The 16193-nt window shown below is 41.8% G+C and overlaps 1 protein-coding gene across 1 annotated transcript; it reads right to left on the reverse strand.

Annotated features, from left to right (window-relative positions):
• Positions 1-2453: 2453 nt before the first annotated feature.
• LOC121475006 (olfactory receptor 6F1) lies at positions 2454-3380 on the reverse strand. The gene has a single exon (XM_041728147.1). It carries the CDS (start codon positions 3378-3380, stop codon positions 2454-2456), a length of 927 nt encoding a protein of 308 aa, XP_041584081.1.
• Between the last annotated feature and the right edge of the window lie 12813 nt (positions 3381-16193).

Here is a 16193-nt window from a genome sequence, read left to right on the forward strand (position 1 = left end):
CATACTTCAAAGGAATATTAGGTGTGGTAAACAGACCAGCAAGGACAGCACAGACCCTTATTTACATTTATGACCAGGTTAGCATAACTTGTATCTATTGTGTTATGTGGGCAATCATGTACAAGCGAGCCCTGAGAACCATTGCTCAAGCCATTTCTCAAGTGTCTACCAACCATTCACCCTTTAGGCTCTCGAGCCTTTTGAGTGAATGAGGGATGCATGTCCGGGCCTGGTTTGGTTCAGTTACTCCAGTTAGTTTGTGGTCCCCCAGACCAAATCTTCTTTATCCATTCATCCTTCGATGGACACTGGGGCTCCTTCCACAGTTTGGGTATTGTGGACATTGCTGCTATTAACATTGGGGTGCAGGTGTTCCGGTGTTTCACTGCATCTGTATATTTGGGGTAAATCCTCACTGACTTTAAAAGCTGAAGACTTGAGATGCCTAGGTGGCTCAGCAGTTGATCATCTGCCTTTGACTCAGGGTGTGATCCCAGAGTCCCAGGATTGAGTCCTGAATAGGGCTTCCTGCATGGAGTCTCCTTCTGCCTCTGCCTATCTCTTCCTGTCTCTCTCTCTCTCTCTCTCTCATAAATAAACTCTTTTTTTAAAAAAAGCTGAAAACTATTTCCTGAGTTTTGTTACAGTGAGGTGTACAGAAGAAGTAGGGCATGGTATTAAAGATAACTTTCACTGAGATTAATAGTAGCAATTCCTTTTGATTTTTGAGAGTTGGTGTTTCACCCACTGAAGCAGGATTGGTATTTTTACTCAGAAAGTAGCAATATGATTCTTGTTAAAAGTATTGATTCTTAGAAATCCCCAAAAATGGGATCCCTGGGTGGCGCAGCGGTTTGGCGCCTGCCTTTGGCCTAGGGCGCGATCCTGGAGACCCGGGATCGAATCCCATGTCGGGCTCCCGGTGCATGGAGCCTGCTTCTCCCTCTGCCTATGTCTCTGCCTCTCTCTCTCTCTCTCTCTCTCTCTGTGACTATCATAAATAAAATAAAATAAAATAAAACATTTAAAAAAAAAAAAAGAAATCCCCAAAAATTAGCTTAGTAATTTCTTATTTTGAGCCCTATTGAGGTATAATTGATACAACAGAAAATAGACAAATTTATATATACATATCGACTATTTTGGACATATACATATACCAATGATACCACCACAAGCAAGCAAAGTGCTATACGTATTCATTGTCAACAAAAAATCTGTGCAACTTTTTGTGCTTTTTTTTAAATTTGCAAAGCTTAGAATTTTTTGCAGTAAATAAAGTAAATCAGATCACATGTACATCATTTCAGTATGGTATTTTAAGTGATAAACTTTAAATACAGATATAGTTTTTGAAAATGTATATTATGACTCTCACAATGACATATTTTTGTCCCATTCCTTTCAAATATATAGTCTTCTTGTTCTACCCTCATCCCATTTCATTCTTGAGTGGTAATCTAAAAAATATTTAAATTAACACAAATATACAGAATCTAAGGGTTAGCTGCTACTCAGTCCCACAGACTTTTCTCCTTTGACAAGCAGCCCTATTCGTGTGTGTGTAAGCCAACACAGAATGGGACAGAGTCTATCTCTAAACTTGTTTAGTCTGCTAAGCCTCTCTTTGCTTCTACTAACACACAACCATGGAAAATGGGATAAGGAGAGGGAAATGAACCTTTGACTGGCTGATGGTTCAAAGAAATGTATCTTGCTCCCTAAAAAAATGTTACCAGAAGGAAATTAAGTAACTGTCATGATTATCTTCATGACATGCTAATAATCAGAATTAGTATTTTTTCTTTTCTAGGGACAAAACGTTATGTGAGGGACTTCTCTTGCTTTTTTCAAACCCTCCTGCTATCCTGTGTATCTACTTTCCACTTTTTGTCACCTGATTTTTTAGATTGCTTTGTTCACTATCCTTGTTAAACAAATGTGGCAAATGATAGTTATCATTTTGTATATACCTTTTCACTGTATTTTATCCAGAAAATAGTATATTTAAATATTTGCACACTCTGATTTCACATATCTCTTTACTCATTCAAACTTTCCCTATTTTTTCCTACTTCATATTTCAAAAATACGACTCTCAAAAGCTTTTCCTTATATGATCAAGGACATTTTTTAAAGCAACAAGAATTTAAAGTTTATTTAGTAATACACCATTCTCAGAGCACCAAGTTTTATAAATGAAAGTCAAAGACAAACCTAACTCAGTGTACACATTCTTTATTTCTTAAGAGTCCAGTTTACTTATATCAAGAACCCCATTTCCAATCATATATTAAAATGCAGAACAAGTATATACAGGTTTTTTTCTGTTTTGGTTTTCCTTCAGTTTATTTTCTCTCCTGTATCAAGGAACATTTTGCCTTCCTCTTCCCCTCATATTCTTACTTGGAAAGATACGAGATAATTTACAGATTTATTTTATTGAGGGTGGTTTAATTCCCCTTCCACTTCTTCAGCAGACTTTCCCTTACTTCTTTATTACGGAGAGTGTAGATGAAGGGATTTAGAACTGGAGTCACCACAGTGTTCAGGACATGAATGGCTTTGGTCAGGTCCAAGGACTCTTTGATGGAGAGACGGACATGAAGAAAGATGGTGGACCCATACCAGATGAGCACCACAGTGAGATGTGAAGAGCATGTGGAGAAGGCTTTGCTCCTGCTGCTGGCCGAAGGGATCCTGAGAATTGTGCTGATGATATAGATGTAGGAGACCAAGGTGATGAGGCATGAACTCAGGATGACCACAAAAGCAATCACAAAGGCCACGACTTCCACGGCCTGTGTGCTGGTGCAAGCCAGGGTGATCCAGGGTGCAATGTCACAGAAGAAGTGGTTGATAGTGCGGGAACCACAGAAGGACAGGGTGCTGATGAGAGCTGTGGGCACTGAAATGGCCAGAAAACCGCACAGCCATGATCCCAGGGCTAGCTGTGCTGAGAGCAGACTACTCATGATGGCCCCATAGTGTAGAGGATAGCAGATAGCCAGATAGCGGTCGTAAGCCATGGCTGCCAGGAGGAAGTACTCTGTGCAGCCCAATGAGAAAACAAGGTACATCTGCAAAAGGCAGCCAGTAAATGTTATGGTTTGGCTTCTCCCCAGAAGGATGGCCAGGGCTTTGGGGACTGCAGCTGTGGTATACCAAATCTCCAAGAAAGAAAGGTTGCTCAGAAAGAAGTACATCGGGGTATGTAGCTGGTGGGAGGTACTCACCAGCATCAAGATAGCCATGTTCCCACCCACTGTGAGAATGTACATTACCAGAAAAAACATAAAGAGAGATAGCTGAAGGACCTGGGACCCAGGAAAGCCCAGCAGGAGAAAATCCTGGTGACGGGTTGCATTGTCTGTGCCCATTGAAAATACTGAGGTATACCTGTAAATAGAGACCACTCACTGAGGATTTTAATCCAATCACACAGTCCAAGAGAAATAAAAGGATTCATGAGCGTGCCTCAGTAACTGAATTCAGACTAACAGTCTAACATGTTGAGTGCCTGCTTTGTATTTGGAACTATGTATGGCTAATATAAAGTAATTTAATAATATGGATATAGATGTGCTATTGTCACCAATTAGTGGTTGAAGAGACTTCTGTGAGAAACATTTTAGCATTTTTTACAAAGACTGCACCCATGGTTACACTTCAGATCCAATATTCAAATCCAGTCTTTGGACCTGCATCATCCCATTCTCAACATGCCCAAGAATAGCCATAGATCACATCTAAACACACAGAAGGATAATCGTGTCACTTGACACAGTTCACTATTTTGTAACTAGACATTTTCTACCTGGTCCTTAAATGAAAATACGTTTTCCTCCTTTTTTTTCTTTGTGTCTCGAATGTAGATTCTTGTCACATTAATATCTGACACTTCGAATTTGAATTGGTCTTCTAATTTATAACTTCTGACCTCAAAAATAATGTTTAGAAGTAAACTATAAGAATTTTTAAATTAGTATAAACTTATTTTTGTCTTCTCTGACCTTGCAAATGCCATGTTTAAACTTACTAATGTGATAAATTCTTTGCACCAAAAAGTATTTCCATATTGAACAATGCACTTAAAGCAGCTACTTCCTGAATCTAAGACATCTTGATATTTATTTGGAATGATTACATTGAGAACAGGATAAAAGCAGATCATTTTGAAACTAGGTTTTTTTAAAGATTTTATTTATTTATTCATGAGAGACCCAGAGAGAGGCAGAGACACAGGCAGAGGGAGAAGCAGACTCCCTGCAGGGAGCCCAATGTGGGACTCAATCTCAGGAACCCAGGATCACAGCCCAAGCCAAAGGAAGACTCTCAATCACTGAGCCATCCAGGCACCCACAAAACTAGTTATTTTTTAAAAAGGATTCTTTAAGTTCTAGTTACTCAACACAGAGTGTAATATTAGATTCAGGTGTATATTCAGTGATTCCATGGTTATATACAACATCCAGTGTTCATGACAAGTGCACTCTTTAATCTCCATCACCTAACTAATTGGAATTTAAATAAAAACTTAAATATATACCAGTTAATTTAGATTTAATCAAGAATAATTGAGTGACAGAAAAATAATGATGATGATCATTTTTACTATGCAATATATAATATTAAGTCCATTTTTAAAAAACTTCAGATATTGAAAATACGTTTCTCTTTGTCATTAAGATCATCAGTTTCCTCTTATGTTACCATTAAATAAAGGACTTTAAACAAATTTGTGTAATCCATTTCTGAATGCTTCTTTTTGAGGACAGAACATATAAATTAGAAAATTATTTAGGATCTCCTATTGTCAAACATGCAGGTGGCTAAAACCTACACTTGAGAATCATTTTGAACAAAGTCTAAGTGGATCTGGTGCCTCAATCTCCATATTCCCTTATGAAAAAAGGTCCCTTCTCTCCATCCTCACCTATCACATCTTATACCCTCCAAAAGAAATATCATCTCCATAAATCTTAGAAGAAGCATTACATGTATCTAATGTCAACAGGCATATTTATATGGGTCCACATGGTAGGTAATACCTCAGTTATGGCAGAATGGGACTTCAATGTCTTCTAGAGAAGTAATCCCAAGATCTAATGGATGTGTGAATCCCTTGTGGATGATGTCAAAATAGAGATTCTAATTCACTCATCTGGAGTCAGTCCTGTGATTCTGCACTGCACACAAATTTACAGAAAGCCTCCCTGGCTGAGGACTCTAATCTGAAGAGCAAGGATCTAATATCTTTATATATATTTTTTAATGAAGAATATGAAGATCAGGGTGATGACATGACTCTTCCCAGGTTTGTCTGGTAATAAAGGATCTAGATTATTAATTGATTATCCTAATAAAGAAAATAATTATATCTTAATTTAGACATTGAAGGATGAGACAGAACAATAAAAAACATAAAAGGTGCTCATCAGCAAATATGCTAAATAATGGCTTTCACAAATTTCTTAAAGCCATTATATCCAACATCTATATCACTCACACCCAACCAATATATGTAACAATTTTCTAGCTCAAAGTATTGATGGCTATTGTTAATGTCTTTGGTATTTAATTAATCTCTAAAAATTTAGTTGAGGAGCTGCCATATAAATGTAAATTCATAATAACAGCTAACAGCATCCAACCGAGAGTGTATGCTTACTTGGAAGTCATTAGCCTATTTTCTAACACGATCGTTGTAAATCCTATTACTTTGGTTTTATTCTTATTCTACTAATTTTAAAGATGAGAAAAAGGAAACACATAGATGCTACAGAAGCTGCCCCCAGTGGAATTGTGACTGTCAGTTCTGTGGGTTCAATAGCAGAGCCACAGCACTTTGGAGCTGCTACTTTTAGAGATTTAAAAATAGGTCTCTGCTAAAAAAATAAAATAAAATAAATAAAAAACAAATAGGTCTCTGCTATGTCTGACAGGTTCAAATAAATTATATTTTTATTTATATTCAAATAGAATTCATTGTCAATGCCATTTAAAATCTATTAGTATGAAAGGATTCTATCTTAAATCAATAAGTAATGTGAATAAAATAATTATACTATCATTTTCCATTTTCAAAATCAAAAAACCATGTAATGACTACAGATCAGAGAATAAACAGAATATCCGGGATCCCTGGGTGGCACAGCGGTTTGGCGCCTGCCTTTGGCCCAGGGTGCAATCCTGGAGACCCGGGATCGAATCCCACGTCGGGCTCCCGGTGCATGGAGCCTGCTTCTCCCTCCGCCTGTGTCTCTGCCTCTCTCTCTCTCTCTCTGTGACTATCATAAATTTAAAAAAAATTAATTTAAAAAAAATAAAATAAAATAAACAGAATATCCATTAATATATTATGAAATGGGATTCTGAGATTTAGTTTCCAAATATATTGTTGAATCTGTCACGTCATGAAGTAATCATATTTACTTGATATATGTGATAATTATGTTCCATATTTTAAAGCTTGCATATATTGCTGTGTTTTGAATATATTTAGTATTAATTCTAAGATGGAAAATCTATGGGGCTTTTGACATATGACAAAGTTTCTAAAAACTTAGTTTTATTTACTGGTTTTAAATAGTCTTTTGGTTTCTCAATTAAATAATCAGTTTAGGGACACCTGGGTGGCACAGGGGGTTAAGTGACTGTCTTCAGCTCAGGTCATGATGCCAGGATCCTCCAGGTATGGAGTCACACAGTGGGCTTCCAGCTCAGCTAGGAACCTTCTTCTCCCTCTCCTTCTGCAGCTACTCCTGCTTATCCTCCCTCTTTCTCTGTCTCAAATAAATAAATAAAATATTTTTAAAAAGAGAAAAGAATCAGTTGATTTTTTTTATAAGAAAGTATTTGAATTTTTAACAATTTACTGACAGAGTTCAGTAAATAATTTTAATTTCTTACATTTGGAAAATGATTTTTGAATACATAAAAAACATTTTTTTTCATTTAAGCATGCACTATTTTAGCAAAAATAACTACATTTATATTGTTTCTGAATCATAGGAAATTTCAGATATTAATTAAATGTTATGATGTCTATATATTACAGAACAAATCTGTGACAACAAATTTACCCATTCATTGATCAAGCATTGAATAGAATGCAAGTGACACAGAATAACCCTGTTCACTTACCCAGTTGTCATTCTTTTTACCATACACATAAAATTCATAAATTCTGTCTTTGTACTTTATCTTTTCCCTGTTTTTTTTCTTCCATGATATTCTTAATTTTAAAGTATTGTATTTCTACTACAAACATTTTATCTCCCTTTCTTCTTTTTCATTTGGTTATCTTAAAATTTTACACAATTTTCTTTCAATAGTCAGTACTGTTTGATCAGCTTAAGTTTCCATAGCTTTTGAAACTTGTTCTTAGTCTATTTTTTTCCTCCTTTTCTTCTGATCAAATCCAGTCTTAGCTACATTCAACTTTAGTTTTGTGTTTTACATTTTCTCAATCTCCATCTTCCACTTAATCAGTTCCATACTGAAAATAATTTGCTATTGAGTAATTACTTATATGTGCATGAATCTTATGGGAGAAGGTGACAATTTAGTTCTCTCTCTTGAGTACTTAGGGCTAGCTCAAGAAGAGATCTTTCCAAATGGGGGTTTCAAATTATTTTCAAGCATTTGATTTAAATAACATTATAATTTAATAAAGATTCTACATGGAACAGGAAAGGATATTTTCTTGGGATTACAAATATCAATGTGGATCTTTTTTCTCTGTGCAGGTTCTTAGAAAATGCAAATATTCAATGGATTCTAATAATTTCTGAAAATCTTTAAAGCTTTTCAAAATTTTAATTCCAATATAGTTAACATATAATGTTAGTTGCTAGTGTACAACATAGTGATTTAACAATTCTATACATAACACAGGCTCATCACCTATTTGACCCATCTCCCCACTTATCTCCCCTCTGGTAACCATCAGTTTGTTCCTTACAGTTAAGAGATTGTCTCCTGGTTTGCCTCTCTGGTTTTGTTTTTTTGTTGTTGTTGTTTTCCTTTTGTTTATCTTCTGTTTCTCCTAAATTCATTTACTTTGTCCTGAAGTTCCATATATGAGTGAAATGATATAATACTTGTCTTACTCTGACTAACTTATTTCAATTAGCATAATAGTCACCTGCTCCATCCATGTCATGGCAAATGACAATATTTCATTCTTTTGCATGACTAAGTAATATCTAACTCTACATCTAAATCTACACCTATATCTATCTATATCTACATTGATCTCTCCCACAAGTGCTTTGGATCTAGGTCTAAGGCCGGTAGATGAGAGGGTAGTGCAAACCTGGTCTTCAGGAATGCTGGTTGCTCACCATTCACTACATAGCTTTTTATTGGTTCCTCCACTCCTGTGCAGCTAGCTTGTTCCTCCCGTGGGTGGGAGGTTACTCACTAGCTGCAGGCCCAGAATATTTGGGTCTCCAAATTCAGTAGAGCACATTTCTTTTTTTTTAATTTTTTATTTATTATTTATGATAGTCACACAGAGAGAGAGAGAGAGAGAGGCAGAGACACAGGCAGAGGGAGAAGCAGGCTCCATGCACCGAGAGCCCGACGTGGGATTCGATCCTGGGTGTCCAGGATCGCGCCCTGGGCCAAAGGCAGGCGCCAAACCGCTGCGCCACCCAGGGATCCCTAGAGCACATTTCCATGGCACTTCCTCACCTAGAGTGGAGCTAGCTTCTAACTCTCATAGATGAGAGGCTATGTTGATAGCTGCTTTCATGGAATGCTCCTTCTAAGTGCTCCTTCACAGCGCCTTTCCATTGCATCACCACACCTAATATTCAGAAAGGATCTTAACCAGTATGTGTGAGTCTAGTGGAAATGGTATACAAGAATGATAAATTCTCTGAGTCAAAGCAAGATCCTTCCATTGTGCCCCATGTTAAAAAAATCTTCCTAATTCCCGACATGAAAAGCTAGATGAAAGCTGCATTCAGAGAATTCTTCTTTCTCAGACTTAAGTACAGTACACCTCTAGTGATCCCAAAGCCACCCACTGTCGAGGTGGTCAGGCTTCTTTTTATTTTCTTAGTTTTTTAATCCATTTTTAAAAGATTTTCTTTAATTCATGAGAGACAGAGAGGAAGAGGGACGGAGTCATTGGCAAGGGAGAAGCAGGCTCTTTACAGTAGATGGATGCGGAAATCAATCCCAGATCCCAGAATAACCACCTGAAATCAGCCACCCAGCCACTGAGTAGCCCAGGTGACCCCAGGCTTCTTTTTCTTAGAGACAAGTTAACAGCTGATTCAAGGAACCCTTCTTTCTTGGAGTTATGTACAGTACACTTCCAATGGCCTGCACATCAACTGTTGACATAGATTCTAATTCCTTATGTTAGAGTCTTGTCAGAAGCTGCATGTATTGAACACTTGTTTCTCAGAGTGCAGTAGGCTGCATTTCCGCGAGCCCCCACAGGTACATTGATCTAGAGTTGAAGGCCAGGAGGAGAGAATGTAGTGGAAAGCTGCTTTCCAGGAATTACGGTTGCTGACAGGTCACTACATTGAACTTCCATGGGCCTTCCAAAACTGTGGAGCTGCCTTTATCCTTAAGTGGGGAGAGGCTAGTAGCAAGTTGCAGGCCCAGGACCACTTGTGTCTCAGAATTCATACATCACTATTCCATGGCAGTGCCTCACCTAAAATGGAACTAGCTTCTAACTCTCTTAGGTGAGAGGCTAGTTGAAAGCTGTGTTCAAGGCATGCTTCTTTCTGTGACTTGAGCACAGGGCCTGTCCCTCACAGTTCCACACCTACTGTGGACATAGCTTCTAACTCCCTTATGTTAGAGGCTTGTCAGAAACTGCCTGCAAGAAATGCTTTTTTCTCAGAATGCAGTAGGCAGTATTTTCCAGGAGACCCACAAAGGGTTTTGATCCTAGGTTCTAAGGCTGATAGGTGAAAGGGTACTGCAAAGCAGCTCTCCAGGAATGCTGGTTCCTCACTGTTCACTACATACCAGTTCCATTGACCATCTACTCCTGTGCAGCTAACTTGTACCTCCCATGGTAAATGGCTGGTGACAAGCCTCAGACCCAGAATGCTTGAGTCTGGGAGTTCAGTTCAGCACCTTCTCATCACAACTCCTCATCTAGAGTGGAGCTAGCATGTATCTTCCATCGGTTTGAGGCTATTTGAAAGATGCAATCAAGGATGCTTCTTTCTGAGAGTTGAGCACAGGGCCTGTCCCTCGCTGCTCCACCCCTACTGTGGACATAGCTTCTAACTCCCTTATGTTAGAGGCTTGTAAGAAGCTGCTTGCAAGCAACACATGTTTCTCAGCGTGTAGTAGGCCGCATTTCTCGTGAGCCTCTCCACCCTTGCTTTGGATCTGGTGGTCTGGGAGTTCAATAGAGTGCCTTTCCAAGGCACCTCCTCAACTAGAGTGGAGCTCGCTTCTATCTTCCATAGGTTTGAGGCTATTTGAAAGGTGCAATCAAGGATGATTCCTTTTGAGAGTTCAGCACACGACCTGTACCTCAGTGCTGCACACCTACTGTGGACATAGTTTCTAACTCCCTTATATTAGAGGCTTTTCAAAAGCTGCCTGCAAGGAACGCTTCTGTCTCAGAGCACACAGTAGGCTGCACTTCCTGCGAGCCTCCACCCATGCTTTTGATCTAGTTTCTAAGGCTGGTAGGTTAGAGGGTAGTGCAAAGCTGCTCTCCAGGAACGCTTTTGGATCACAGTTCACTATGAAGCATTTTCACGGGCCCTCCATTCCTGTGCAGATAGCTTGTTCCTCCCGTGGGCAAGCTGCAGGCCCAGAATGCTTCAGTCTCTGAATTCAGTACAGCACATTTCTATGGCACCTCCCCACCTTGAGTGGAACTAGCTTCTAACTCCCTTAGGAGAGAGGCTAGTTGAAAGCTGCATTCAAGGAATGCTTCTTTCTGAGAGTGGAGCACAGGAACTTTCCCTCACAGCCCCACACCTAGTCTGGACATAGCTTCTAACTTCCTTATGTTAGAGGCTTTTCAGAAGCTGCCTGCAAGGAACGCTTGCTTCTCAGAGTGCAGTAGGTTGCACTTCCTGCAAGCCTCTTGCTTTTAAGGTAGGTTCTAAGGCCAGTAGAGGAGATAGTAGAGCAAACCTGCTCTCCAGGTATGCAGATGACTCACACTGCATTATGTAGCATTTTCATGGGCCCTCCACTCCTGTGTAGCTAGCTTGTTCCTCCTGTGGGTGAGAGGCTACTTGCAACCAGCAGGCCCGGAAAGAATAGATCTCTGAATCCACTAAAGCACATTTCAATGGCACCTCCTCACCTAGAGTGGAGCTAGCTTCTAACTCCCATTAGTGAGAGGCTAGTTGATAGCAGCTTTCATAATATGCTCCTTCTAAGTGGTAAGCACAGTGCTTTTCCATTGCATCACACCTATTGTTCAGAAAGGTTCTTAACCAGTATTTGTGAGTCTAGTGGAAATCGCATACAAGAACGACCCATTCTCGGAGTTAAAGCAGGGTCCTTCCATTATGTCCCTTGCTGAGATACTTCATAATTTCCTGATGTGAAAAGCCAGTTGAAAACTGCATTCAGAGAATTCTTTTTCTCAGACTTAAATATAGCTCACCTCTAATGCTCCTGCGCCACCTACTGTGGAGATAGTCAAGCTTCTTTTTCTTTTTTGTTTTTTTTTTTAAATATATATATATATTAAGATTTATTTTTTTGTTCATGATAGACATGGGGGGGGCAGAGAAGTGGGAAAGAAGGAAGCAGGCTCCTCCCAGGAATCAGAATCAGGACTCAATCCTGGATCCTGGGGTCACACCTGAGCTGAAAATAGGCACCCAACCGCTAAGCTACCCAGGTGCCCCCAGTCTTCTTTTTCTTAGAGGCAAGTTGACAGCTTCCACCAAGAAACCCTTGTTTCTTGGAGTTATATACAGTGCATTTCCATTGGCCTCCACACCAACTGTTGACATAGAATCTAACTTCCTTATGTTAAAGTCATGTCAGAAGCTGAATGCAAGGAATGCTGGTTTCTCAGAGTGCAGTAGGCCGCATTTCCACTATCTTCCACGGGTACATTGATGTAAAGTCTAAGGAAGGGAGGAGACAACGTAGTGGAAAGCTACGTTCCAGGAACGATGGTTCCTTACAAGTCACTATATTGCAATTCCATGTGCCATCCATAACTGCAGAGCTAACTTTATCCTCATGTGGGAATAGGCTAGTGGCAAGTTGCTGGACTAGGACTGCTTGTGCTTCTGAATTCATTACAGCATATTTCCATGCCAGTGCCTCACTTAGAATGAACTAGCTTCTAACTCCCATAGGTGAGAGGCCATTTGACAACTGCATTCAAGGAATGCTTCTTTCTGAGAGTTGAGCACAGGGCCTGTCCTTCGTTGCTCCACCCCTATTGTGAACATAGCTTCTAACTCCCTTATGTTAGAGGCTTTTCAGAAGCTGCCTGCAAGCAATACATGTTTCTTACTGAGTAGTAGGCCGCATTTCTTGTGAGCTTCCACCCTTGCTTTGGATCTGGCGGCAAGCCACAGACCCAGAATGCTTGGATCTGAGAGTTCAATAGAGAACCTTCCCAAAGCACCTCCTCAACTAGAGTGGAACTAGCTTCTATCTTCCATAGGTTTGAGGCTAGTTGAAAGCTGCGTTCAAGGAATGCTTCTTTCTGAATGTTGAGCACAGGGCCTCAGAGTTCCACACCTACTGCGGACATAGTTTCTAACTCTCCTATGTTAGAGGCTTTTCAAGAGCTGCCTGCAAGGAATGCTTGTGCAGTAGGCTTCACTTCCCATGAGCCTCCACTGGGGCTTTTGATCTAGATTTTAAGGAGGGTAGGTGAAAGGATAATTCAAAGCTGCTCTCCAAGAACACGGGTGGCTCACAGTGCACTATGTAGCATTTTCATGGGCCCTCCACTCCTGTGCAGCTAGTTTCCTCCTCCCAAGGGTGAGAGGCTACTCCCAAGCGGCAGGCCTAGAATGCTTGGGTCTCTAAATTCAGTACAGCACATTTCCATGGCGCCTCCTCACCTTGACTGGAGTTAGCTTCTGACTCCCCTAGGTGAGAGGCTAGTTGATAGCTGCTTTCATGCAATGCTACTTCTAAGTGGTAAGCACAGTGTCTTTACATTGTGTCACCACAACTAATGTTCAGAAAGTTTCTTAAACAGTATGTGTGAAAATAGTGGAAATCCCATACAAGAATGACTGATTCTCTGAGTTAAAGCAGATTCTTTCCATCGTGCCCCTTGTTAAGATGCTTCCTACATCCCTGATGTGAAAAGCTAGTTGAGGAGGTGGGCAAGATGGCGGAAGAGTAGGGTCCCCAAGTTACCTGTCCCCACCAACATACCTATATAACTTTCAAATCATCTTGAAAACCTACAAATTTGGCCTGAGATTTAAAGATAGAACAGCTGGAATGCTACAGTGAGAAGAGTTGGTGCTTCTATCAAGGTAGGAAAACAGAAAAAAAATAAAGAAATAAAAAAGCATCCAAAGGGGAGGGGGCCCCCGTGAGGAACTGGCTAAGGCTGCGCGGCAAGTGCCCCCAGCCAGGAAAGCCAAGTCCCTGAGAGCAGGAGCTTTACCAATATTCCCTGACGGAAAGGCGCTCGCAGGAAGCTCGTGATCCCAGGAGGGGCGGGGATGCACTCAGGCTCCCAGGAGCACTAACAGAGGAACTGCCTGCCAGGGAAGAGTGCACCACACACCGCCAGCGGAGCTCCCTAAAGTGATGCAGCGCATGCCCAGCGGGGCCTTGGGAACAGCTCCCATGGTGGCTCGGGCAGCCGCTCTGCAGGGAGGGGTCTGCGGGGCCCCAGGAGCACGATTCCAGCGGTGCAGGTCCCAAAGCCCAGGGTGCTGGGGGACACAGCCCAAAAACCGGCACTCCCCCTGGGAGAGGCAGAGGCCGGGAGGACAGAGGAAAGCAAGGACGATCCTACTGCCCCCAGAGCATCCAGACCCCCTGCAAACTGGGAACTGCAGTAGTTAGTGCAAGATATGACTCCAGAGCTGGAAGAGCTGGCTGCTGCCACCGTTGATCCTACTCCTGGTGTCGCCTTGTACTTGGGACTGACAAGGGGCCTCACAGGAAAAACAGCTCACATTGAGCTCTGCACCTGGAAGAGGGATGGGGAGCTTCCCCAGATGAGCACATCTGGGAATCAGCACAGCAGACCCCTCCCCCAGAAGAGGAGCAAGAAGGACAGGGGAAAAGCAATTTATTGACAAAGAAGCATTGGAAAGTTCCAGGAGAACACGAGGGATACAGAGTATATAGAATCAGAGGATACTCCCCCTTGTTTTTTGTTTTGTTTGTTCCTCCCGTTTTTTTTATCTCTTTTTCTCCCTTTTCCAGTACAACTTGTTTTTGACCACTCTGCACTGACCAAAATGACGAGAAGGAAAAACTCACCACAAGAGGAGGGGCAAGATGGCAGAAGAGTAGGGTCCCCAATTCACCTGTCCCCACCAAATTACCTGGATAACCTTCAAATCATCCTGAAAACCTACAAATTTGGCCTGAGATTTAAAGAGAGACCAGGTGGAATGCTACAGTGAGAAGAGTTCGTGCTTCGATCAAGGTAGGAAGACAGGAAAAAAGAAATAAAGAAACAACAGGCCTCCAAGGGGGAGGGACCATGCGAGGAGCCGGGCTAAGGCCGGGGCGAGTGTCCCCAGGACAGGAGAGCCCCCTCCTGGAGGAGCAGGAGCTGCACCAACCTTCCTGGGAGGAAAGGGGCCCGCAGGGAGCTGGAGCAGGACCCAGGAGGGCGGGGATGCCCTCGGGCTCCCTGGGACACTAACAGGCACCTGCGCCCCGGGAGAGTGCGCTGAGCTCCCTAAGGGCTGCAGCGCGCATGGCGGGACCCGGAGCAGCTCGGAGGGGCTCGGGCTGCGGCTCCGCGGAGGGGGCTGCCGGGCGGGAGCGCGAATCCAACAGCGCAGGCCCCGGAGCACAGGGCGCCGGGACACAGCCCAGGATCTGGCCTCCCCCCGGGACAGGCAGAGGCCGGGAAGGCCCAGGACAGCGAGGACGCTCCTGCCCCGAGCTGAGCAGATCAGCGACCCCGCCCCGGAGCCTCCAGGCCCTGCAGACCTACAGCTCTGTAGTTACTGTGAGAGCTGACTCCAGGGCTGCAGAGCTGGCCCAGCCACTGCGGTTGTTCCTCCCGGGGCCTCACGGGATAAACAACCCCCACTGAGCCCTGCACCGCGCAGGGGAAGAGCAGCTCCCCCAAGTGATAACATCTGAAAATCAACACAACAGACCCCTCCCCCAGAGGACCAGCTAGACAGACAAGTTCCAAGGGAAGGCAAGGGACTTAAAGTATACAGAATCAGAAGATACTCTTCTGTGTTTTTTTGTTTGTTTCTTTTTCTTTTTCTTTTTTTTTCTTTTTTTTTTTTTTTTTTTTTTTTTTTGCTTTTTGATTTGTTTGCTTCCCCCAACCCCTTTTTTTCCTCTTTCTTTTTCTTTCTCTTTTTCTTCTCTTTTCTTTCTTTTTTTCTTCCTTTTCTCTTTTCTCTTTTTCTCTTTTCCTTCCTTCTTTCTCTCCTCTCTTTTTCTCCATTTCCCAATACAACTTGCTTTTGGCCACTCTGCACTGAGCGAAATGACTAGAAGGAAAGCCTCACCTCAAAAGAAAGAATCAGAAACAGCCCTCTCTCCCCCAGAGTTACAAAATCTGGATTACAACCCAATTCAGAAGCACTATTATAAAGCTACTGGTGACTCTAGAAAAAAGCAAAAAGTACTCAAGAGACTTCATGACTGCATAATTTAGATATAATCAGGCAGAAATTAAAAATCAATTGAATGAGATGCAATCCAAACTAGAAGTCCTAACGATGAGGGTTAACGAGGTGGAAGAAGGAGTGAGTGACATAGAAGACAAGTTGATGGTAAAGACGGAAACTGAGGAAAAAAGAGACAAACAAAAGACCATGAGGATAGATTAAGGGAAATAAACAACAGCCTAAGGAAGAAAAACCTTCATTTAATTGGGGTTCCCGAGGGCGCCGAAAGGGAAAGAGGGCCAGAATAGGTATTTGAACAAATCATAGCTGAACACTTTCCTAATCTGGGAAGGAAAACAGGCATTCAGATCCAAGAAATACAGAGATCCCCCCAAAAAATTAATAAAAACTGTTCAACACCTCGACATTTAA

Source organism: Vulpes lagopus, chromosome 13 (assembly GCF_018345385.1).
Source record: "Vulpes lagopus strain Blue_001 chromosome 13, ASM1834538v1, whole genome shotgun sequence".
Classification (NCBI taxonomy): domain Eukaryota; kingdom Metazoa; phylum Chordata; class Mammalia; order Carnivora; family Canidae; genus Vulpes; species Vulpes lagopus.

Coding starts and splice junctions, on each gene's coding strand:
- LOC121475006 (XM_041728147.1), bottom strand. CDS start 3,380: ATGGGCACAGACAATGCAACCCGTCACCAGGATTTTCTCCTGCTGGGC.